A 26,121-nucleotide genomic window follows, 5' to 3' on the forward strand; every position below is an offset into this window, starting at 1 on the left:
CAGAGGTGTTCACACACTGCATAATTCCAGCACTTTTTTTATGGAGGCGCAGGAGAAACTATGGATACTCACCTATCCGATGGATGGGAGAGGCATCCGCTCCGGTCCCGCCGCTTCCAGCATCTGCCGGAGAACCGTTCAGCTGACTGTAGCTTACCGGCTTGTAACCGGCTTCCGGTCAGCTGATCTACAAGCCAGTCAGCTGATCGCTTCACGGCAGCTGCTGGAAGCCGCGGGACCGGACCGGACGCCTCTCCCATCCATCGGATAGGTGAGTATCCATAGTTTTTTTCTTTTAAAGCAGTGTATGTACTGCAGCCAGAAGCTGTCTGTACATACACTGCTAGGGGGACACTCACACACACACGTCACAGACAGTACACACAGACACATACATTACATTACATACAGGTATCCATGCTCCTCACACTTCATTTCTCCTGCACCTCCGTAAAAAAACGCAGGAAAAAACGCAGTGTGTGAATGGAGGTGCTTTTTTTTACCTGCGTAAAAAAACGCAGGTAAAAAAAGCAGGAAAATACGCCGTGTAAAAAAACGCAGGAAAATACGCAAAGTGTGAACGCAGCCTAAGGCTTTTTTTTTTTTTTTGAGTGGATAGTGAGTTCAGGAGGCAGGGGAGAGGAAACATTGACTTGTGTGATACATTACAAAGTTTCTTCTATTTGCTTGTAGTATTGATTTATTAAAAGTTTATTGAAACGACAGTGACCATTTCAATTCATCTACCATGTTAAAAAAATGTCTTATAGACCATGAGATAGTTGTATGCAGGGTGTATGCAGGGTACGTATCATTTCGTAAGTTTTTTTCCTAAATTCTAGAGGCTGTATTGAGATGCCAATGGGTGGGTAATAAAGGTTCAGAGACCCCTAAGTGTTCGCTAAAAACTCCACTCTGAAGTGAATAGCTGCTGCAGGAGGGCATGCGCAGAGCGGTGTACAGGCTCAATGGTAAGTCTATAGGTCCAAACACCACTGTGTGAGTGTGACTAAACGGACAAGTCAGAGAAATAAATTATGAAAGGCTAGACTTTTTTTTTTTTTTTTTCAGATTTGGACTGTATACAACATTGTCATCGGCTTCTTTTGAATGTCCGAACTTGTCCTTGGAGTCATAGAAATATGGTATGATTGATCCTTCCTCAAGATTAGTCTTCGACGGTGATCATTTCTGACTTTCCAGTGTCTCTGTCAGTGCAAGTTACATGTAATGAACCATCCCTGTAGAAATAAAGACAATAATGATGAACCAATGTGTTTAAATCCTGCAGAACATGGAAGCAATATCACCCAGTCTTACAGGAGGCTGAATCCTGAGTTTGGTAAAAAGACTATTAAAATCACTAAGTTTACAAGTTATAGTAATATTTTATTTCCCCACAGCTTCAATACATGTAAAAAAAAATAAAATATATATATAAAAACAATCAATAAAAGTGCTTTAATTCCCTTCCAAAAACCTTGCAAATGCCAAAACTTTTAAACCAGCCTTGAAAGATGAAGGTACAGCTGGCCATAGACCTTTGATTGCTAGCAGTGTATCCTGTCACAGAAGGGAATATAATATACTCTGGGTTAGAGAGGTTCTCACTAAAAAAACATATCTGGCTTAATGCCTTGTGCCTTTAGGCAAGCAGTCATTCAATCATAGACAAACCAAAAGCTATGCTTTGTTTTTGATATTCTTAAAGGGCATGTCTTCCCTTGCTCCAATGCATAAAAAAAAATAAGAGCAATTTAGCAGAAAGTCTTCATAGTCTTTTTGTTGGAGTCCACAGCCTTCATAAAAAAAAAAAATTACATTTTTGCCGGTTTCAATGATAAGAAGATGCTACAGCTTGTATACAAAATGGGCTTCCATACCATATGAAAGGAAATAGTACTCCATCTCCTGATAAACCAGAATTCTGACAGCAGCGCACCATGAGGTTTGGTGCATTCTGCTCTAATGCAAGTCTATTTACAACCTCATACATACTGCATTTATTGGAGAAGTAATATATCATTATACAGGGTGTAGGAAAGTGGAGTCATTTAACAGATACTTTTACCTCTTCATTGTAAGTACAGTTACTATGTCATGAACACCATCTTTCTTCTGTAGATCTTTAAGTACAATCTGTGAAAACAAATGACAAGTTATCTAACTATTCACATTAGCATTAGTGCACCTGCTGGATATTCATTCTAGTATTAATTAGTGCTGTGGAGTCAGTGTCAGTATAAAATGGACCTACCCAGAATTCTGAAATATATAGTATATTGGGTACAGTAGTACAATGCAGTATGCGCTGAATATTTTTTCATAAGAATTTGGGAAAGTTATGAAATGTCCTATAAATGTCTGTTCTATTCCTGATCTAAGGTTCTCGGCTTTTAGTTGAGACAAATCTGTGCTGCACTTTATGTACACGCTCAGTAGTGAGGCAGTGCTGCACTTTATGTACATGCTCAGTAGTGAGGCAGTGCTGCACCTTATGTACACGCTCAGTAGTGAGGCAGGGCTGCACCTTATGTACATGCTCAGTAGTGAGGCAGTGCTGCACCTTATGTACACGATCAGTAGTGAGGCAGGGCTGCACCTTATGTACACGCTCAGTAGTGAGGCAGTGCGGCACCTTATGTATATGCTCAGTAGTGAGGCAGTGCTGCATCTTATGTACACGCTCAGTAGTGAGGCAGTGCTGCACCTTATGTACACGCTCAGTAGTGAGGCAGTGCTGCACCTTATGTACACGCTCAGTAGTGAGGCAGTGCTGCACCTTATGTACATGCTCAGTAGTGAGGCAGTGCTGCACCTTATGTACATGCTCAGTAGTGAGGCAGTGCTGCACCTTATGTACACGCTCAGTAGTGAGGCAGTGCTGCACCTTATGTACATGCTCAGTAGTGAGGCAGTGCTGCACCTTATGTACATGCTCAGTAGTGAGGCAGTGCTGCACCTTATGTACATGCTCAGTAGTGAGGCAGTGCTGCACCTTATGTACATGCTCAGTAGTGAGGCAGTGCTGCACCTTATGTACATGCTCAGTAGTGAGGCAGTGCTGCACCTTATGTACATGCTCAGTAGTGAGGCAGTGCTGCACTTTTATGTACATGCTCAGTAGTGAGGCAGTGCTGCACCTTATATACATGCTCAGTAGTGAGGCAGTGCTGCACTTTTATGTACATGCTCAGTAGTGAGGCAGTGCTGCACCTTATATACATGCTCAGTAGTGAGGCAGTGCTGCACTTTTATGTACATGCTCAGTAGTGAGGCAGTGCTGCACCTTATGTACATGCTCAGTAGTGAGGCCGTGCTGCATCTTATGTACACGCTCAGTAGTGAGGCAGGGCTGCACCTTATGTACATGCTCAGTAGTGAGGCAGTGCTGCACCTTATGTACATGGTCAGTAGTGAGGCAGTGCTGCACCTTATGTACATGCTCAGTAGTGAGGCAGTGCTGCACCTTATGTACATGCTCAGTAGGAGCCATTATGAAGTGTAAGTGGATTTAAATGTAGACAATTTTTATTCTGATTTATTAAAGGGTGAAAGAGAGACACAGACAGAGCCAGAGCGCGACACACAGAGCCAGAGCCCAACTCCATGTACTGGTCTCCAGGCAGTAACTTAAGCAACATCCACATCCACATACACATAAAAAAAAAAAAAAAGAAACGCAGTTCTATAAAAATATTTAGTGCAAACAAAACAGACTTGAGCCATGTATAGGAATATTTTCGCTCAATGTGGCTGAGACAATGAGGAAAACTAAGCCACATTAACCTGATAGATGAACCAGTTTGGGATGGGGGGAGGGAGCTAATATTTATTGTTCATTGGAGTGTAATAGAGAAATAGATAGAAACTAGAAGTATATTAGGAACTTTTATGTATTTATAGCTAAACATTAAAAAAAGTAAAATAAAATAAGTGGACAGACCACTTTAGTCTTTCAACCAGAGCCACGAAAAGAGAGCCAGTGTATTATTTAATGGAGACTCGGCTTAGACTTTTCTAACCAATTTAGATGTATTGTCTTTTGCAGTCCCCACATATTCAACTTCCAATTAATTGCAGAAGTCTGAACAGCAAAAAAATAAAAAACAAAACAAAGGGCAATTTAGTTTTCCCCGATCGGATGAATCTCGTGCCTAAATTTTATCTGAAGCCCACTGCTTATTTTCTATGGGCCTGACAACAGTCATGTGTAAATGAGATATAATTCATATCTTACTTGTGCAAATTTTAAGTTTTCTGCTGTACTTGACTGTCTAACCGATTCATACAGTTCCAAGCAAACAGAGGTAAAGTTCCCAGGCGCTTGTAAGGAGTGTTGTCTACGGGCAGGAAGCGGTGTACCTGATGGCAGTAAAATCGAGAACGTTTCAGCGCCTGACTCATCAGCCTCCTGTAAAGATACAAGTGGAAAAGATAGTAAATGCTAAAGTAGTCACATTTGATCATAGACCCCTGCCAACTTCAGCTATTTTTTTTTTTCAACCAAGCCTTCCAAGAATCATAACTTTATTTTTCCATCATCACAGCCATATGAAAGCTGGTTTTAAGCAGGATGAGTTCTGTTTTTTTCATAGCACCATTTAATTGACTGTATAAATTACAGGGCAATATAAGAGTCCTCGGTTGGCATGCCAGGCGTTGTTCATTAGGCCCTAGGCTGCTTGCAGTTGTACTGTAGGCAATCCATCTGCTTCACTACTTCACTGCCGTGGCGGCTATTCATCGCAGGGTCTGAGGTGTAAACTCCAATCCTGGAAGATGCAGGGAGGCGTCTGCTGTATAATACAGCTGGCATCTGCTCCATAATCCCCCAAATGACATGTGACATACATGGTATAATAAAGCAAGCCTTTCCTAGCTCTACATCTTCTCAATGTATTTATGATATTTTGGCAATTGTGCTTTGTTGCTATCTAACTACTGTAGCTGTAGCAAAGACCCCCTGTTGTGAACGCTCTACACTCCTGTTTAGTCGGGTCCTCAGCCTGCACTGCTGGAAGTCAAGATCTAAACAGACTGCAATCAATAAAAACAGACATACAATTTGAATCCTAAGGCTATGTGCCCACGTACCAGATTTGATGCGGAGCGTTTTTTGCCTCTCTGGCAGAAAAAAAACACATGCAGATTTACATGCGTTTTTTTCTGCCAGAGAGAAGCCTTTTTACATGCGTTTTTTCAAGCACTTTTCCAAGCGATTTTGAGCATCACTTGGAAAAGTGCTTGACAAGTTGGTCACACAATATAAATCCATGCAACCGCCATGGATTTATATTGTGTGACCAACTTAGATGCTTAAAAATTGGAATTAAAAAGTTAAAAATAAAAAAAACCTGTATACTCACCTCTCCAGTCTCCTCCCGGCGGCGTTCTCTCTCCTTGGCGTCCTGCGGTGTACTGGCAGGACCTGCGGTGACGTCATTTAGTCAGCTGAAGGTCACGCGACCATCACCTGACGACAGCGGTCGCGTGACCATCAGCTGACTAAATTACGTCACCGCAGGTCCTGCCAGTACACCGGACGCGGCCGGGAGAAGACCGGAGAGGTGAGTATACAGGTTTTTTTTTATTTTTTACTTTATTTCTTTTTTTCACCGCGTGGTAGCCGGGATGAAGAGGAGTTGTAGTCTCCTCTTCATCCTGGGTACCACACGCACCGCGGTTAACACTGCAAATTCGTGGCCATTGAATTGAAATGCAGCAAATCCACATATACCTGCGGGTTTGCTGCGTTTCAATGTTCCTCAATGGCCACGAATTTGCAGCGTAATCGCGGTAGAAATGGTCATGCTGTGTTTTGCAACGCAATGCGAATTCTGCGCGCTAATTAGTGCATCATGTGCACAGCACATCCGAATTCACATTGTTTGCATGGCAGACGGTTTTACAAGTGTTTTCGCGGCCGTAAAAACGCTACAAAAACGCTACTTGGGCACATAGCCTTAAACTAGGACAAAGCTGCATGTAGAGAAAGTCTCTGTGCATGTTCATATCTGATCACAAGTTTCTTTCCCATTTATCTTATTATTTACCCCCATGCAAGTTTTCTATTCTAAATTTCCCCATTTCCTGGAATACAAACCTTAACCAGTATGTCACTGGCCGAGCACTCAATAGCAATGGTGTCCAGTTCCATAGATGGATTTTCTTTGCCCAGTAGAATTCCAGCTTCTATAGCAGCTCCTATGGGAATCACCTCATCTGGTGGTATGCTATTGAGCAGTTCCACATCAGGGAATAAATCACGTATCAATTGCTGCAGTTTGGGCATGCGAGCTGACCCACCACACAAAACGACCTACAATGGCAAGGAAGATTTAGCAATTAGAAAACCGCAAAGAATGCCTCAAAATAAACAATACATGTTTGCATACTATGCAACTCTATTCAAAGTGTTCATATCTGCTGCTGCCAAAGCAAGTAACAGTCCATCAATGGGTGTGCCAGGTGTTGGACACCCACTGATCTCCTAATGATGACCTATCTTATGGATAAGTTATTTATATGGTGTCAACCAGGGCTGTGGATTCGTTAAGCCAAACCTCCGACTCCTCAATTTCCATGACACAGACTCCCTCATACATGGCTCATGTTTAAGTGATAAATTTACTGTAGTACAGATTCATCTCAGCTAAAAGTCTAGACCCTTAGATCAGCAATAGGACATTTCATAACTTTCCCAAATCCTTATGAAAAAATATTCCCTACAAACTGCATTGAACTACTGTACCCAATTTATTATATATTTATTTTATATAATATTTATTATAAATTCTGCTAGATTTCTAAAACTTAACATGGACAAAACAGAATTCATCATCTTTCAAACATCTCATTCAACCCCCACAACTGACCTATCCATCATAGTCAATGGCTGCCCACTCTGCCCAATCCCTCAGGCTCGCTGCCTTGGGGTAATCCTGGACTATGAACTCTCCTTCAAACCACATATCCAAGCCCTTTCCACTTCCTGCCGACTCCAACTCAAAAATATCTCCCGGATCCGCACATTCCTCAACCATGAATCTGCAAAAACACTAGTGCACGCCCTCATCATCTTCCGCCTTGACTACTGCAACCTCCTGCTCTGTGGCCTCCCCTCTAACACTCTCGTACCCCTCCAATCCATCCTAAACTCTGCTATCCGACTAATCCACCTGTCCCCCCGCTATTCCCCGGCCTCTCCTCTCTGTCAATCTCTTCTTTGGCTCACCATTGCTCAGAGACTCCAGTTCAAAACCATAACCATAACATACAAAGCCATTCACAACCTGTCTCCTCCATATATCTCTGACCTAGTCTCCCGCTACATACCCGCACGCAACCTCCGATCCTCACAAGATCTCCTTCTCTACTCCCCTCTAATCTCCTCCTCCCACAATCGTATACAAGATTTCTCCCGTGCTTCCCCCCTACTCTGGAACTCTCTACCCCAACACATCAGACTCTCGTCAACCGTGGAAACCTTCAAAAAGAGCCTTAAGACCCACCTCTTCTGACAAGCCTACAACCTGCAGTAACCACCACTCCACCAATACCGCTGCACGACCAGCTCTACCCTCACCCACTGTATCCTCACCCATCCCTCGTAGATTGTGAGCCCTCACGGGAAGGGTCCTCGCTCCTCCTGTACCAGTCGCTGTAACATTGTGTTCAAGATTATTGTAATTGTTCTTGTATGTATACCCCTTCTTCACATGTAAAGTGCCATGGAATAAATGGCGCTATTATAATAATAATAATAATAATAATAATAATAATAATATTATTTTAGGAGTTGGTCCATTTTATACCGACTCCACAGCCCTGGTGTCAGACAAACCTTTTAAGTAGTTTGTGTTTTCTGAATAACTAAACAGCACGTTTATTAAAAAGTGTCTGGACAAGAACTGTCAAAACAGTCAATTATGCAAACTACAGAGGAAAACCAGCATAACTTTTACATTAAAAAATGTAGAGAAATCACATTCGGAATGGTGGTGAACATTTTTTCACCGGTCAATTAGGTAAGACACATAAGACATCGATTGAGGTTGTCATTGCAAACACAACATGCACTTTAACTGTGAGCCGTACAATGGTTCAGCCGGCAGTTATCTCGACAAACTCTCCCATACACAGAAGCACTCTCTGCTGACTGCTCCTGTAGTCTCTTCGAGAGAGCCGCTGCCAGACTTCTCTGGCGGTGGCTTACCTCTTAGAGAACAAAGTGATCGGCCTACCAAGATCAGACATGCAATATCCTTATCTACTCTGGCATCATCTATTGGGGGTGAGCCGGGGCCCCCATACACAATAGACTGTCAAACGAACCCATCGATATTGGCGAATTTAGCAGACTTAAGTGTAATGTACCGTATATTCCGGCGTATAAGACGACCTGGTGTATAAGACGACCCCCCTACTTTCCTGTTAAAATATAGAGTTTAGGATATATTCACCGTATAAGACTACCCCTTTTCCAACGCATACCAAACACCGGTAAAAATTAAAAAAAAAACAGATTTGAATTTAACATGGTCCTTTTTTAATTTAAATTCTTATGACATGCAGGTATATAGCAGGAAAACTGTCACTCATAAACATATTAAAATAGGGGGGACCCCACGTCATTTTTTGGGGGGGTTCCCCATTCTAATAGCTAGTAAAGGCTAGGTATTCAGCTGGGGGCTGATATTAGTAGCCTGGGAAGCTCCGTGGGTATTACCCCCTTCCCAGACTTCAAACATCTGCCCCAGCCGTCTGCTTAACCTCCGCTAGAGACTATAATGATGGTGGATCCCACGCCAATTTTCTTTTTAAAAAATCCTTTATTTTAACACTAAATGACAATTGAGGGGTTAATAAAGATGCAGTCCCTAAATTATTATTAATTTTGTAATTAATTTTTCCCAAAAATGTTGACGTGGGCTTCGCCATATTTTTGTGTCCAGCCAGGTACAGCAGGCAGGAACGGGCTGCCCCCAACCACCAGCTGCCTATTTGTACCTGGCGGACACAACAATATAGGGAAGCCCTTTTTTTTTTTAATTATTTCATGAAATCTTTTTTTTTTTAATTATTTCATGATATAATTAAAAAAAAAAAGACGTGGGGCTTCGCCCTATTTTTGTGTCCAGCCAGGTACAACTAGGCAGCTGGGGGCTGGAATCTGCAGCGCAGGGAGGCCCAAGCTTTCTGGGCCCCCCCCCGCTGCAAATTGCAGTCCGCAGCCACCCCGGAAAATGGCGCGTTCATAGAAGCGCCATCTTCTGGCGCTGTACCCAACTCATCCAGGGCCCTGGTGCGGTGGCTCACTGGGTAATAAAGGGGTTAAGGCCAGCTTGGCATTATCAGCTGGCCCTAAGCCTGAAATTCATGGGGTCACGCCAATATTAGACATGACCGCCATGAATTTCTAGTAAAGTAATTAAAAAAAACACAAACACCCAGAATAAAGTCCTTTAATTGAAATAAAGACACAATCCTTTATTGTTCTAAATTAAACCATACTTACCATCACGCCCATTCCAGCTGAAGCCAACGATCTCCTGCAATAAAAGTAAAATAATAAAGCAACCTCATCCTTACCTTTCCATGGTTCCCAGGACAGCTTCAGCTCTGCTACATCGAGATGACAGGCTGGACCGCAGCAGAACGCCGCCATCCAGCCTGTCATCCCGCAGACACTGAGAAGCGCAGGCATGCTTGTGCTCCTCAGTGTCTGACTGTGACGGCATCCAGATGAGCCGAGATCATGTCCAATGAACTCGGCTCACCTCATGCACGTCACTGACAGCGTGGGAAAATTCTCCTGCTCCCCGCATGCGCAGTAGAAGTTTCCCACGCTGTCAGTGACGGACGTCCAGGAGGTGAGCTGAGTTCATTGTCGGCTCATCTTTATGCCGTCACAGCCAGACACTGAGGAGCGCAAGCATGCCTGCTCTTCTCAGTGTCTGCGGGATGACAGGCTGGATGGCGGCGTTCTGCTGCGGTCCAGCCTGTCATCTCGATGTAGCAGAGCTGAAGCTGTCCTGGGAACCATGGAAAGGTAAGGATGAGGTTGCTTTATTATTTTACTTTTATTGCAGGAGATCGTTGGCTTCAGCTGGAATGGGCGTGACGTAAGTATGGTTTAATTTAGAACAATAAAGAATTGTGTGTTTATTTCAATTAAAGGACTTTATTCTGGGTGTTTGTGTTTTTTTTAACTTTTACTATGGGGTTAGTAATGGGGGTGTCTTATAGACGCCTCTCCATTACTAACCTGGGCTTGATGTCAGCTGGCATTATAAGCTGACATCAACCCCAACCCTATTACCCCCTGCCACCGCACCAGGGCAGCGTGGAAGAGCGAGGCTAAGTGCCAGAATTGGCGCATCCTATGAATGCGCCATTTCTGGGGCGGCTGACGGCTGGTGTTTCTAGCCTGGGAGGGGGCCAATATTCATGGCTCCCTTCCTGGGCTATTAATATCAGCCCCCAGCTGTCTGCCTAGCCTTTGCTAGCTATTAAATTAGGGGGGACCCCACTTCATTTTTTTTGGGGGGTCCCCCATTTTAATAGCTAGTAAAGGCTAGGTATTCAGCTGGGGGCTGATATTAGTAGCCTGGGAAGCTCCGTGGGTATTACCCCCTTCCCAGGCTTCAAACATTTGCCCCAGCCGTCTGCTTAACCTCCGCTAGAGACTAAAATTAAGGGGAACCCCACGCCAATTTTTTTTTAAATAAATCCGTTATTTTAACACTAGATGACAAGTACAGTAACCAGCACTGTCACTGTACTTCATATATATGTGACTGACATGTTTCTATCTATCTAATCTATGTGTGATGCTCTATCTTTCTGTTATAAATTGTCGGGTACAGATGCTGAATTGCCGGCCGGCTTTCTTAAAGAGACGGTGCATGAAAACACTATTATTTGTTTTAATAAATCCTTTACACTAAATGACAAGTACAGTAAGCAACACTGTCACTGTACTTCATATATATGTGACTGACATGTTTCTATCTATCTAATCTGTGTGTGAAGCTCTATTCTTTCTATTCTAAATTGTCGGGTGCCGGCTTATGCCGCTGCTGAATTGCCGGCTTTTCATATATTGTCACAGAAGCGATGCGAACTTCCCTGCTCCGGACACAGCGCAGCGCTTCTGTGACAAGTGAAAGCTGTCGGCACAGAAGCCCTGCGCTGTGTCCGGAGCTGGGAATACGCAGCGATGTGTCAGTTTCAGCACAGAAGCGCTGACTGTCTGGACCTACCGCCGCCGTATTTTAACTCCCTCCACCTTATATTAACTCCGACATGGCAGGGATACGGCCACGGCAGCTTATTAACACCCCCAGAGTATCCCCGCATGTCAATTTCTGAAAGTTCAAAAGCATTACCGGCGTATAAGACGACTCCAGACTAGACAGAAGATTTTTCAGTCTTCAAAAGTCGTCTTATACGCCGGAATATACGGTATATGACATGTGCAAAAAGTTCACCCTGTGTTTGTGTGGGTTTCCTCTCACATTCCAAAGATATACTGATAGGGAATTTAGATTGTGAGCCCCTAGTGGGGACAGCGATGATAATGTCTGTGAAACCCTGCGGAATACGATGGCGCTATATAAGTTAATAAATAAAAATAATAAGCATCCAGGCTTTAATCGTCCCAAGCTCCTGTGTGAATGGAACTGTGGTCACACATGCAGACCACGATCCACTCACACAGGAAGCTTGGAACCCTCTTTCCCAGATCAGTCGGGGTCTCAGCACTAGGGCCCTCAGTGTTCTTACAATAATCACCTATGTTGTAATTTATGGGAGAACCTGTAATAAATATTATTGTGAACACTAAATGATAAAAAAAAATGAGTAGCGTTAGTGTAAATTGATTCACATGTCCTATTCCATCAGCCGCAACAGCGGTTCTGCGGACACTGTCGGGCCACAGGAGTGCCGCCTCGTAACTGACAACGGCGGCTTCCTTTGGATAGGCCGGTCTGTGATATCATTGTTGCGACATGACAAACGTGATGTTGAGGCCGGGTAATTAAAAACCAAGCAGGGTAACAGCAGGTAACGTTCGGTACTCACTCTCGTGCGGTGGCCATAAACCACTGGTATGGCCAATAAATAGGATTTGCACCATCTCTAACACTGAGAAATTACAATAGTGCCACATAAATTCTACGGCACAGCTGGCAAAGAAGCCACGTCTTTAGGAACCCAAGAATAATATGCCCCCAATGTAGTTTATTTAAAATAATGAGATAATAAATGCATACCTGATTCACATCTGTCGCCTTGACACCAACTTGTTCCAGTAGGACTTTTATTGGATCAATGCACTGATTGAACAGCGATGAACAGATAAGCTCAAATCGAGCCCTGAGAAAAATCAATTGCATAAATAGAAAAAAAAGAGGGTAAGAGGGGTAACCAGATTTAAAGACTAAAAAAAAAACAGAACAAAAATACTTACTAATTATTAAAGGATTATAACAACTACCATATATGACGTATTAATATTATATGCTAATACTTTATAACATGTGGAAGCTCCAAGAGTCATATGTTGGAACTTCTTCTGTACTGGGCGGTCCCACGATATGCAGAACATCTCCCACCGGTCATTCACCCGCCGTGAATAATTTCTGTATTGAAATTGACCTGCATTACAGATGTTTTAACTCTGAAGCATGTCAAGTTATTCTACAAATTTCCGCAATAGAGTGTACCCTTTGCAATGTATTGATTGATAGCTGCAATAAAATCCACAATCTACAACAGATTCTTTCTGCCAAATGTATATCTACCCATCGACTACAAAATCCAATTACATCCTACAATAGAGCAAAACACAGAACAAAAATGATAACCTTACCTAGAAACATTGCACTCAAAATCAATGCCATCATACAATGAATCCACAAAACAATTGGCACTTCCTAAATTGGACAAAGAATGCTTGGCCAGATCAGCACTATTCATTAGTTTCATCATTGCTCGGGCATTTCCGATGATGTCTTGTTTGTATGACCTATCCAGGGAGAAAAACAAAAAAACACAAAACACATTATAAAACTTCTTTACCACTCACCTCCCCAGTATATTTTATTCAGTAAATATAAAGTTCACCAAAATTAAGTCTTAGGGCAGTTTTAGTTTGGGTTCACACATATAAGGCATGTAATTTCTGCTTGTACGATTACATCCTGACTAAAATAAGTGAAATTCTTTCTGCAATAAGCCATTTAAAAAGGATATTACTGTACATTACCCACTATATAGTTAGCTGTATAGCAGATAATCACCTCCTTAATCACTGGAGCTATGCAAGGCCTTATTTTTTGCATGTCGAATACTATTCTCTTTACAGCGTTTACCATACAGGTTAATTCATTTTACAGTATTATTCAAAAGTTTTAGGCAGGTGTGAAAAAAATGCTGCAACGTAAGAATGCTTTCAAGAATACAAGTCTTAATAGTTTAATTTGATTAATTAATTAACAACATGCAAAGTGAATGAACAAAAGAAATCCAATTCAAAGCATTTGGTGTGACCGCCCATTGCCTTTAAAACAGCATCAAAGAATCAATTCTTCTAGGTACACTTACACACAGTTTTTGTGGAAACTCGGAATGGAGGTTATTCTAAACATCTTGGAGAAATCACTACAGCTATTCTGTGTATTTAGACTTGAACAAATCTTTGTCACTTCATGTAATCCCAGACAGATTCAATCATGTTGAGATCAAGGTCTGTGGAGGCGATATCATCACTTCCAGGACCCCTTGTTTTTTTTATTACACTGAAAATCGTTCTTTATTGACTATATGTATAGATTTGTTGTCCTGCTGCAGAATATGTTTGGAGCCAATATGATACCTCCCTGATAGTAATGGGATTAACAAGGCTACGGTTAGGTGGATTCATAACTGGCTCACTGATCGTGCTCAAAGAGTGGTGATAAATGGTTGCACATCCAATTGGAAGTGTTTTTCAAGTGGGGTACCACAAGGCTTGGTCCTGGCCCCAGTGTGGTTCAACATTTTTATAAATAGTTTAGATAAGGGAACTGAAGGTAAACTAATCAAATTTGCAGACGATGCAAAGCTAGGAGGTATGGCTAACATTCTAGAAGACAAAGGATTCAGAAGGATCTAAATAACCTTGAACAATGGGCAGCGAGTAATAGAATGGTATATAACAGGGAGAAATGAAAGATTTTACAACTGGGCAAGAAAAACGAAAATTAAATCTACAGAGCGGGAGGAGTAGAATTAAGCAACAGCACATGTGAAACAGACTTGGGTAAACTAATAGAAAACAGACTGCACATGAATCAACAGTACGGTGCAGCAGCAAAAAAAGCAAACACAGTTCTGGGATGTATTAAGAGAAGCATAGAGTCTAGATCACGTGAAGTAATTATCCCCCTCTATTCCTCCTTGGTCAGGCCTCATCTGGAATACAGTGTTCAGTTCTGGGCACCATATTTTAGAAAAGTCATTGAAAAACTGGAGCAAGTTCAGAGATGAGCTAAAAGGAAGGTGAGCGGACTGCAAAGTATGTCCTACGAGGAACAGTTATAGGATCTGAGAATGTTTAGCTTGCAAAAAAGAAGGCTAAGAGACTTAGCTGTTTACAAATATCTGAAGGGATGTCACATTGTAGAGGGATCATCCTTATTCTCATTTTCACATGGAAACACAAGAAGCAATGTAATGAAACTGAAAGGGAGAAGATACAGATTAGATATTAGAAAAAAACTTTTTGATAGTGAGGGTGATCAATGAGTGGAACTGGCTTCCATGAGAGGTGGTGAGTTCTCCTTCAATGGACGTCTTCAAACAGAGGCTGGACAGACATCTATCTGAGATGGTTTAGTGATCCTGCATTGAGTAGGGGGTGGGACATGATGACCGTGGAGGTCCCTTCCAACTCTAACATTCTATGATGCTGCATGATGGATTTGTATCTTGCCTGTATTTCTCAGCACTGAGGACACCAAAAAATGGGCAACACTGAGGACTGTAGGTGCAGTGTTTGGCCACGAAAACTTAGTGCAGTAGATTAAAGACATCATGCTTACTTTCCTTTAAAAATCAAAAGATGTCCAGCAGTGCCATCAGCACAGAACTGGCAACTATTATAACTTCTCGTGGAAGCCTGTTCCATTCATCTAATCTGTATCTTCTCCCTTTCAGTTTCATTCCACTGCTTCTTGGGTTTCCATGTGCAAATGAAAATAAGGATGATCCCTCTATACTATGACATCCCTTCAGATATTTGTAGACAGCTATTAATCCTCCTCTTATCCTTATTTTTTGCAAGCTAAACATTCCCAGATCCTTAAACATACCATTGTGGTAGCTCTTCTCTGAACTTGCTCCAGTTTTTCAACGTCTTTTTTAAAATGTGATGCCCAGAACTGGACACAGTATTCCAGATGGGGCCTGACCAAGGAGAAGTAGAGGGGGATAATTACTTCAAGTGATCTAGACTCTGTTTCTCTTAATACAACCCAGAACTGTGTTTGTTTGTTTTTTGCTGCTGCATCGCACTGTTGACTCATGTGCAGTCTGAGATCTATTAGTTCACCCAAGTTTTTTTCACACATGCTGTTGCTTAGTTCTATTCCTCCCATTCTGTAAATGTTATTTTCATTTTTCTTGCCCAGATGTAGAATCTTGCATTTCTCCCTGTTAAATACGATTCTATTAGTCGCTGCCCATTGTTCAAGCTTATCTAGATCCTTCTGAATCCTGTCTTCTTTAGTGTTAGCTATGCCTCCTTGCTTTGCATAGTCTGCAAATTTGATTAGTTTACCTTCAATTCCCTTATCTAGATCATTAATAAAATTGTTGAACAACACTGGGGCCAGGACCGAGCCTTGTGGTACCCCACTTGAAACACTCTTCCAATTGGATGTGCAACCATTTATTACCAATCAGTGGTACCCAGCTACACCCATCTAATGTCCGGAGAAGTCTGGCCAGCAAGCAGTCTTTGTGGAAGAATTGCGGCCAAAAACCCATAATGACATAGAAACAAGGCCAAGTAACTCAACTATACATGAAAACATGGGAACCAGGATTCAGAAAGATGACATCAGGTGCTCTGGAACAATGGGTCAAAAGTATGAAATATTTGGCTGTAATAGAAGGCATCCTGTTGTGTATGGGCTGGAGGGTGATGCAATAATGAGTGCAGTGCCTTCACAGTGAGTTTCTTTTGAGTTTGGGGCTACATTTCAGCAAATGGGCTCAGCTCCTTTAGTCAGACTACAATATATTTCATTACTGCTTTCTGTAGGTTTTTAAAAAAGACTGTTCAATTGCCTCATATTGGAAATTAGAGCAGTGACCCAGTTTTACATAAAAACGTAACATCAGCTGGGGAATGCATAGTAAATGTACCTGCTGTTCAATACTTATATGCACAAGTTAGTCTAAGGTGAAAAAAGAGGGACTAGGAATCAGTGGAATAAAACATGCAATTGCTATGAAATTGCCAGCTAGTATTTAATACTTATGCACAACCAGTGGGTCGCTGTAAGTACGAAAAAGCACAGAGTTTAAGTGTCTCCCAGATTTTTCAATGGAGTACAGAGCCTAGCTTGGCTGCTGCTGTCAAATAATAAACGCATTAGCGCATAAATAAAACAATTAGACATAAAAGCCAGGGAAACTGCGGAAATTCTCACTTTCCCTACATGTATTTTTTCGCAGTCTGCAGCACTGACTTTGGGAAGCCCATGATGCTCAATCCCTGGAAAATTTGCACAAAAAGGCTAATAAAATAAGTCCTGGCTCCAGAATGCAAGCTCTGATAAGTATTATCCCGTTCTCTATAACTGGCAGCACATTTCAAGGCGTTAGGGCCAAATCACACCTTATAGATAAAACCATATTCACATTTGCATGAAGTTGTGTGGATCCGTACCAACCAGAAGTTATTTAGAAAGAGAGATGGAAGACATCTAAAAGAGGACCTTCTCCATAAAGTACAATGGATTATAGTAAAAAAAAAAAAAAAAAAAAGCAGCTTTAGAATAAAGCATGAATAATATAACTTACCTCTGAAATTCAGATGCAAGGTACTGAGCTAAGGCTTCTGTAAAACACACTCCTCCAATAGTATCATAAGTCTTTGTGGCAAGGACTCGGTATATTCCGCTGTTAACTTCTATCATAGTGACAGACAGGGATGTACCCCCCAGTTTGTATACCAAAACATTGCTGTAAGTAAGGAAAGCACAACGACACATGAACACCTTACAGTCACACTTCTATAAACTAAAGCTGGGGGACATGTAACACCATGGACCATGATTGGTTGAGGTCCACCAAGAAGTTAGTCAAGGAAGAAGAAAAAGCAGCATGTGTGACAAGGACATACAAATGTTATTGCTTAAATAGCATAGTAATACGGAAATGGAATCTGGCAATATAGGGCAAGCTACTGTACCTTTTACCCATGGGTGAATCTTGTCCAATTGAATAGGCCAACAGAGCCGCAGAGGGTTCATGAACCAAACGCAGTATATTAAATCCAGCAGATGCTGCTGCTTCCCTGGATTACAGATAAGACAGTAATTAATGGTACTGCACTTACACTATTGCTGATCGATCACAATATCGAGCTCACAGGTTACACGAAGGTTATTATCTGGCCTCCGCTATTTCAGTGTAGTAATGTCTTCCAACTGTTCCAAAGTGTGTGACCGAAGGAGTAGTATACACAGATAGCGGATATAGATGTGATGGTGAGGAGTGTTTGTGTATGACTACATGACACCGCTGTCCTAACGACTAACTCTGTACAAACTGCTGCTTCAACAATCAGGAGTCGTGTGTAAGGTAGCATTCACATTCTGCAGCTGTGAAGCAGGTGAAAACTGCAGCAGTTCTGAACGACTGCAGTCTTTTTATGGCTTCATGCAAAGTCACGATATTATAAGAAAACTGCTGATTCACCAGCAAACTGCACAGCTTTGAGTATTAGCCTAACCATTAGTATACTGTACTGCTGTAGATGATAGTATGGATCACTTTCTTACCCAAGAGCTTTTTTCTGATTTTCACCAAAATCAAACGGCACAGTGATAACCACATCATTGACATCAGATCCTAAAGCAGATTGGGCCGTCTCTAAGGAGCAATACCAAATTTTGGTCAGCGTGAAACAGACAATAAGGGACATCACTGTGAAAATGGTTCATCGGTACCTTTCATTTTACTGAAGATCAGTTTGGCAACATCTTCTGGACTCACAAGTTTCACGATGTCCCCTGTGTCAATTTCATATCGGAGTTTCCCTCCTTTTTCAACCACCTGCAATTATAAAATAAGTATTTTACAGCCAATGTATATAAAGGTGGTAAACACAAGAAAGTCTAACCTAACGGGATTGTCCAGCTTTAATGCTTTACTGTCATTTTATATAACTGTTCATATGTCAGTCATGTCAGAGGTTTCGATCAGTGGTGGTGCAAGTGTCAAGAGCCCTACAGATCACTAACATGAAGGTATACTTGCTATTGCAATGCAGGGAATTTACGTCTGCAGCACAATCAATTCATTTATGCCAGTAGAATAAAAATAAATGCAATGTGTTCACATCCAAGACATTTCATCTCAACAAAAACTGATCTATCATGGTTTTGCAGGGCAATAATGTATGCATGCTGATATACATGTGCATCTCACTAAATTAGAATATCAAAAAGTTAATTTATTTCAGTTCTTCAATACAAAAAGTGATACTCATATTATATAGAGTCATTACAAACAGAGTGATCTATTTCAAGTGTTTATTTCTGTCAATGTTGATGATTCTGGCTTATAGCCAAAGAAAACACAAAAGTCATTATCTCAGTAAATTAGAATACTTTACAACAACAGCTTGAAAAATGTTTTTAAAATCCAAAATGTTGGCCTCTGAAATGTATATTCAGTAAATGCACTCAGTACTTGGTCGGGGCTCCTTTTGCATCAATTACTGCATCAATGCAGCGTGGCATGGAGGCGATCAGCCTGTGGCACTGCTGAGGTGTTATGGAAGCCCAGGTTGCTTTGATGGCAGTCTTCAGCTCGTCTGCATTGTTGGGTCTGGTGTCTCATCTTCCTCTTGACAATACACCATAGATTCTCTATGGGGTTAAGGTCAGATGAGATTGCTGGCCAATCAAGCACAGTGATACTGTAGTTTTTAAACCAGGTATTGGTACTTTTGGCAGTGTGGACAGGTGCCAAGTCCTGCTGGAGAATGAAATTTCCATCTCCAAAAAGCTTGTCGGCAGAGGGAAGCAAGAAGTGCTCTAAAATTTCCTGGTAGACGGCTGCTCTGACTTTGGTCTTGATAAAAAACAGTGGACCTACACTAGCAGATGACATGGCTCCCCAAACCATCACTGATTGTGGAAACTTCACACTAGACCTCAAGCAGCTTGGATTGTGTGCCTCTCCACTCTTCCTCCAGACTCTGGGATATTGATTTCCAAATGAAAATTGGAACTCTGGGACCTTGTGGAGTGTGTCAATGACTGCCTTCTGGACATCTGTCAAGTCAGTAGACTTCTCCATGATTGTGGAGCCTACTGAAACAGACTAAGGGACCTTTTTAAACGCTTAGGAAGCCTTTGCAGGTGTTTTTTGTTAATTATCCTAATTTACTGAGATAATAACTTTTGTGTTTTCATTGGCTGTAAGCCATAATCATCAACATTAACAGAAACAAAACACTTGAAATAGATCACTCTGTTTGTAATGACTCTATATAATATATGAGTTTTCCTTTTTGTATTGAAGAACTGAAATAAATTAACTTTTTGATGATATTCTAAATTAATGAGATGCACCTGTATGTAGAATGCATGTACACTTACCTGACTGTTCAATCATGCATTCGTGTGCAGTGAAAGCCAAGGTTGCAAAGGTGGCACTGCATGTGACCACTGCCTCCAATACAGCCACCAAAAGCAAAAGGGTTTACATGTGCTCCTATTCCACACTGTCTGTTAAACCCTTAATGATGCAGCCAATTACTGATTTTGTGCTCATTTTCTTCCCCCATAATATTTTCGTATGAGAGCTTGATTGTTTTGCAAGACAAATGACGGTTTTGAATAAAGATTTTTTTTTTTAGGTTAGGACGATGGTACCCTGAATTTCGTAGGTTTCACCTCATAATATCATTTGATGTTTAAATGTGAACTTCCATGTTGGAGTTTCTTTTTTAATTCGTAATTAATGTTAAAATTAGTGAGTAAATCAATACTCATGCAGGACCTAAAAGAATAGGAAACCATAACAGCCATCTACTTACCGTACATTTGCTTTCAGACATGTGTTTCTGGGCGTATGGGTCCTCAGTGCTGGAATGGTATAAAAAAAAAAAAAAAAAAATAGTGCTTTACTTATCTGGTACTGATCAGAGTCTGTATACAGGTCAGAGCTGCAATCACAATTCTGCAGTCTTCATAGCTGCACATTATTTACAGCTCACTGTACACAGAGTTTGCTTCTGGGATCTTTATAGCTGCTGAGGCATTTTAGGAGCCCAGAAACTGGTTGGGATAGGTCTTAGGCTAAGCTCACATTAATTATTATTATTATTATTATTATTATTATTATTATTATACCATTCATTCCATGTCGCTTTACATGTGAAAAGGGGATATGCATAGCACAAACAATTACAATAAATTTTGAACAATACAAGTCGGCGACTGGTACAGGAGGAGCGAGGACCCTGCCCCTGAGCTCACAATCTACAGGGTGTCCAGTAATGATCTGTTAAAACGGATCCAGTAGCAATACATTCACAAAAAATTCTGCAGACAGTTTTTTTGTCCACCTGAAAAAAAACTAAGTTCAACTGGATCTGTTTTTTTAACATTGAAGTCTATGGAAAATGGATCCGTTACTTAGCCATCCGTTGTTCTCCCATTTGAAAAGGATAATTTTTCCACCTCCAGTAAGCGCAAAAAATGGATGGCTATTTAACGGATCCATTTTTCCATAGACTTCAATATTAAAAAAAAAAAACGCATAGAGGTGAAGTCATTTTTTTCAGGCGGACACAAAAGTTATGTCTGCACAACTTTTTTGTCAACGGATTGCTGCTGGATCCATTCTAACAGATGATTACTGGACATGTGGACATAGCCTTAGCTGACAACTGTTTCCACTGATAACCAGGAAAAGTTAGCACAAGTCTGGAACACAAGGAATGAAAACTGAATTGCATTATTGCTCTAGAAAATAGAAATAATTTGAGAATACTTAGTGCATAAATTTACCAATTCATGTGTACCCAGCAACCACGATAAGGAGACTCTCGTTGCTGGGACCCTATCGAGTGTGAATCCTCTCTTATACATGTAGGCTTTAGTCTATGGGAAGGTAGGATCCTGCTAGAATTAAAACCGCCTGAGCCTTATTTATGCGCATAGTATTCTCTATTATTTCTATTTTCTAGAGCAGTAATGCATTTCGTGTTTCATGTTTGCATACTATAGCGTTACAGAGTGTTACTTTATTTGTTATATATGGAGTTGGCTACTCTTAGTAAGCACCTGTACACACCTGTTTTCTGTTTGGAAGTGACTGTCAGGCTTTCTGACAGAGCACTCCACCCCTAAGCCTCAGACGGTTTTAATTACAGCAGGATCCTACCTTCCCATATATATGTAGGCTTCAGTCTAAGAGAGGATTCACACTAGATAGGTTCCTGGTAACGAGAATCGCCTTAGCGTGGCTGCCGGGTACACATGAATTGGCCAATGTATGCGCCAAGTATTCTCAAATTATTTTTTTCTATTTTCTAGAGCAGTAATGTAATTCAAATGTCATATTTTATGTTTGCATACTACAGCACTACAGAGTGCTACTTTATTTGTTAGCTATATATGTATTCGGCTACTCTGAGTAAGCACCTGTTTTCTGTTTTGGAAATGACGGTCAGTCTTTTGATATTTGGAACACAATAAAGGCTGAAACACTGTACAATATAAGTGAAGCAATGTATCTGCAAAGTTATACTCTTAGGCCACGGCCCCACTATCAGTGTTTGGTCAGTACTTTTTCTCAGGAGTGGGAGCCAAAACCAGGAGTGGGTGATAAATGTAGAATTGGCGACTTGTTTCTATTATACCTTTTCTCTGATTGTTTTTCACCTGGTTATGGCCCCCACTCCTGAGAAAAAATACCGATTGAATACTGACCGAACACTGATAGTGGGGCTGTGGCCTTAAAAGGGTTCTCTCATCTTCATTAGTAGATAAAATTGCAAATTACTAGTAAATATAAGCAAATTTGCAATTTACCTTTAATTAAAAATACTCTCCTTTCTCAAGAACAGATGGATTTTTAATTTTATACTGTACAGTTGGTTGCCAAAGTTACTGGCCACCCTGAGATCTTAATGTGGCTACTTGGCTGACCAAGTAGCTTACTTATTCTTCAGCGCTGTTACTCATGATTTAGAGCCGGCTCATGTCACTCTGAAGCTTATTTTATACTACAAAGGCAAAGCTGTCTCTGCCAGCAGCATGGGAGAATGCTCAGTTCAGACCAGTGGTGCGACCATGCCACAGGCCCAAACCGAACGGTCTATCTTCAGGAGCACACTACCCCCCTACCAAACAAGAAGCTGGGAGGCAGAGAAGCAGCGTGCTCCTGAAGAAAGAGTAGTCAACACTTAAGTAGATAAAACTATATATGAACCAGATTTCTATATGTGAGACAATAATAATAATCTTTATTTTTATATAGCGCTAAAATATTCCGCAGCACTTTACAGACATTATGGGCACTGTCCCCATTGGGGCTCACAATGTAAATTCTCTATCAGTATGTCTTTGGAGTGTGGGTGGAAGCCGGAGGAAACCCACGCAAACACGGGGAGAACATACAAACTCCTTAAAGATGTTGTCCTTGGTGGGAATAAGTTTATACATTATTATAACTATCTTTTCTAGACGATAACAATTTTCTTACCTCCTTCCCAAAATCTGTTTTACTTTTACCACAGTATTTGTTGCATTTCTTACTCGACTTTGTTTTGCTGCTAGACCAACGATCTGTAAAAATGAGAAAAATGGCATCAACCATAATAAAGAAAGTCCAAATATTCAAAAATATGCCAGACGTGCATCCTTACCACTTCATTCTCCAAGTACCCAACCACTGCAGGTGTAACTCTGTCACCTGCGTCATTGGCCACCACATCAGCACGGCCATCCTGGAAGAACAAAGAGCTACATGTCATATCCATGTATTGTAAAATAACAAATGCAATAGCTGGTAAATAATGAAACTGTAGGGCTAATTGGGCTTTATTCACATAACAGCTGTATTAATTGAGCCAAAGACAGAATAAAAGGCTAAACATATGGCTTCCAGATAAGGTCACAATACAGCTGTGTGTATGAAACACAAAGGGAACCTGTCACCTCGAGAAATGACATTTACCTATAGATATAGAGGTAATCGTCAGGTAAATGGCGTTTAAACCCTGGAAGAGCAGCTACAGGTGGAAAATGAACTTATCTTCCCTGTAGCCACTCACAGGGCAGTGGAGGGAACGGTTGCAGTCACCACTCGCTTCACAGTGAGTGCGCCTATAATCACTCCCCAGCACTTAGATTGACAGCCTGCACTGCAGCGCATGTATGAAAAGCAATAGTGTCAAAGTGTTGGGGAGTGATCACAGCCATGCTCACTGAGTAGTGAGTGGTGACTGGACCTCCCCTTGCCCCGCCCCGATGACTGGAAGTGAGTGGCTACAGGGAGAATAAAACGTCATTTTCTCCCTGTAGCCACTCTTCCAGTAAGCAGGCTACTAAGCCTTTAAATGTTCTTTAACTGCATATTAACTCTTTATCTGCAGGTAAATAGTGTTTCTCAAGGTGACAGATTCCCTTTAACACTATAGATTACGACCTATATAAATGCATTCTATATGTTGGAATAGGTTTCGGGCCTATTTCAAGATTTTTTCCAATTGCTACCTAGTAACTTAGTGATTATAAGGCAATCAACCCAAAGTCGTTCTGACATGATCTATTGTTTCTGGGTATTAACCATTTCAGGCAAGAGACCATCTGACTATGACCACTCAATGATTGACAGCCTTACCTGAAGGAGCAGGTATACAGAAACAGCTGTCAATCACTATATAGGACCGCCCACTGGACTCCTAAGTATAGAGAGCAGGGATTTCAATCAATACAAGTTATACTGAATCTGTTCCTATAAAGCGATATAATAATCAGCTCTATATCATGCTGCGGCAGAATTTTCCTAGTCACAAGTCTCCTTGAGCCACATTGCAATGAAACATCTTAGAAAGGAACCCGCAAAAAATAAACAAACTACGGAAGTAAATGCACAACCAATTCCCTTTCTATCAAGCGAATAGTCACCAATTTCATCACTGGGGGACATAGGCTAAGACCCCCACGACTGCTATCAGCACTAAAGTGCAACTGCACCTTCAAGTAACATTTCAAAATAAGCTGTCGTGTGTGTGACAATATTTCTGCCCGTTGTGCTCCTTGTATCCTGCCCTTTACAGCAGTCTCTCTTTTATTGCCCTGCCTTCATAGGACTTTTATAGGCAGCAGATGTCATTTGATCTCTCACTGAAGACAAATAAAGAGAGTGAGCCGTTTTGGAGAGGTTAAAGGGAATCTGTCACCCCCTGGCACTTATCTGACCTCTACTATGGGCATACAGGTGATAGAAATGTGAATCTATACTTACCTGTATGGCCCATAGTAGAGGTTTGCTTGCTTTGAAATTGCTTTTTACAAGCTTCCCGTCCGGGGGACACCAAGAAATCCCCACCTATCTACTTCATTTCCATATTCCCCCCTCCCCTGCACATCATAGGGCCCTGTGACGTGCACTCTTCTTGTCCACATCCCGCACATGCCTAAAGCGACTGGCGTGCTTTTTTTTTTGCTCCCGAACCCATTGTTCCCTGCAGTGGTCTAATGCGCATGCGGTACAGTGACTCCCCAGTGCCTACGCACTAGACCACTGCAGGGAAAAATGGGTCCAGGAGCAAAAAAAAAAAAAAAAGCACGCCTCACGTTATAGGCGCTTTACGCATGTGCGGGATGTGAACAAGAAGAGTACACGTCACAGGGCCCTGTGATGTGCAGGGGAGGGGGGGGGGGATATGGAAATTAAGCAGATAGGTGGGGATTTCTTGGCGTCCCCCGGACGGGAAGCTTGTCAAAACTGAATAAAAAACAATTTCAAAGCAAGCAGACCTCTACTGTGGGCGATACAGGTGAGTATAGATTTACTTCTCTATAACCTGTATGCCCATAGTAGAGGTCTGATCTCTCTCAGGGGGTGACAGATTCCCTTTAATGATCAGCGCAGGAGACAAGAAGTGACTAGTGTGGAAGAGATACATAAGGCAGATGACATTGCTTCTTCTCTTTGCTTGTACCATTGATTTAGGAGAAGCATGAAATAGAGCAGCTCATAGAGAGGAGGACATGGCGCTCCTGACATTGTGCAGATGAGTGTGAGCACAACCTGCAGAGCCCCTCAGTGGTGGTCTCAGCTTATGGATCCGACCCATCCTGCCCCCACAATGCAGAGATCTGTCTGCTCAATACGATCTCCTACAGGACAGAGGCAGCACGTGCACTGGGGCCCTGAGACATGTGGGGCCCCATGCTCCCTCTAACACCTATGGGAACACAGGATAGTTCGGGGCTAGTACAGATTCTGCACCGAGGCCAGGACCCCCACGCATCTGCCCCATAGGAAGGGACCCTTCGTGCAGAGCACCTACTGCAGTGAGCACCAGGGTGCCGGCATCGGTGCATGGCTGTAATAGGCCACTGTAGATACATTCCTATGGTCTAATAGCGATCGTCCACAGATAACACTCCCTCCCGCTGATTACCTTATACACGGCAGCACAGGCACACGTGCAGCCCAAATGCACACCGATCGCCGCCATGCCGGTGTCTGGCACTATAGACAGTCCTCCCCAGCCAATGCGGACACGACTGTGTGTATAGGACTGCGAGATGCAGCAGCCAATGGAGGATCGGAGAAGGATCACATGGGTGATTACGGCTCTAGAAG

The 26,121-nt window shown here is 41.9% G+C and overlaps 1 protein-coding gene across 2 annotated transcripts; it reads right to left on the reverse strand.

The window, feature by feature from the left end:
• Nucleotides 1-148: 148 nt before the first annotated feature.
• HSPA14 (heat shock protein family A (Hsp70) member 14) lies at nucleotides 149-26,114 on the reverse strand. 2 transcript variants are annotated; one of them, XM_073652356.1, is made up of 15 exons: nucleotides 25,937-26,083; nucleotides 24,145-24,205; nucleotides 23,168-23,248; nucleotides 23,005-23,087; nucleotides 20,330-20,378; nucleotides 18,231-18,336; nucleotides 18,063-18,153; nucleotides 17,471-17,575; nucleotides 17,080-17,241; nucleotides 12,881-13,036; nucleotides 12,282-12,384; nucleotides 6,107-6,322; nucleotides 4,241-4,414; nucleotides 2,072-2,139; nucleotides 149-1,241 (listed from the first exon to the last, which is right to left on the reverse strand). In XM_073652356.1, exons 5-15 carry the CDS (start codon nucleotides 20,348-20,350, stop codon nucleotides 1,169-1,171), a joined length of 1,275 nt encoding a protein of 424 aa, XP_073508457.1. In that variant the 5' UTR covers nucleotides 20,351-20,378; nucleotides 23,005-23,087; nucleotides 23,168-23,248; nucleotides 24,145-24,205; nucleotides 25,937-26,083; the 3' UTR covers nucleotides 149-1,168. The 2 variants fall into 2 exon arrangements, with proteins under 2 accessions (XP_073508457.1, XP_073508456.1); XM_073652355.1 differs by lacking the exon at nucleotides 24,145-24,205 and having other exon boundaries at nucleotides 217-1,241; nucleotides 25,937-26,114.
• Between the last annotated feature and the right edge of the window lie 7 nt (nucleotides 26,115-26,121).

The sequence above is a fragment of the Phyllobates terribilis genome, unplaced genomic scaffold (assembly GCF_046119375.1).
Source record: "Phyllobates terribilis strain yellow unplaced genomic scaffold, ASM4611937v1 Scaffold_11__3_contigs__length_659146591, whole genome shotgun sequence".
In the NCBI taxonomy this organism is placed as follows: domain Eukaryota; kingdom Metazoa; phylum Chordata; class Amphibia; order Anura; family Dendrobatidae; genus Phyllobates; species Phyllobates terribilis.

Bases quoted from the DNA above. Each gene is read 5' to 3' on its own strand.
- HSPA14 (XM_073652355.1), bottom strand. From the start codon at position 25,993: ATGGCGGCGATCGGTGTGCATTTGGGCTGCACGTGTGCCTGTGCTGCC. The intron at 17,576-18,062 runs GTAAGAAAGTGA...TCTGTAATCCAG, and splicing joins AATCAGAAAAAAGCTCTTGG to GGAAGCAGCAGCATCTGCTG. The intron at 12,385-12,880 runs GTAAGGTTATCA...GATTTTTCTCAG, and splicing joins TTTGAGTGCAATGTTTCTAG to GGCTCGATTTGAGCTTATCT.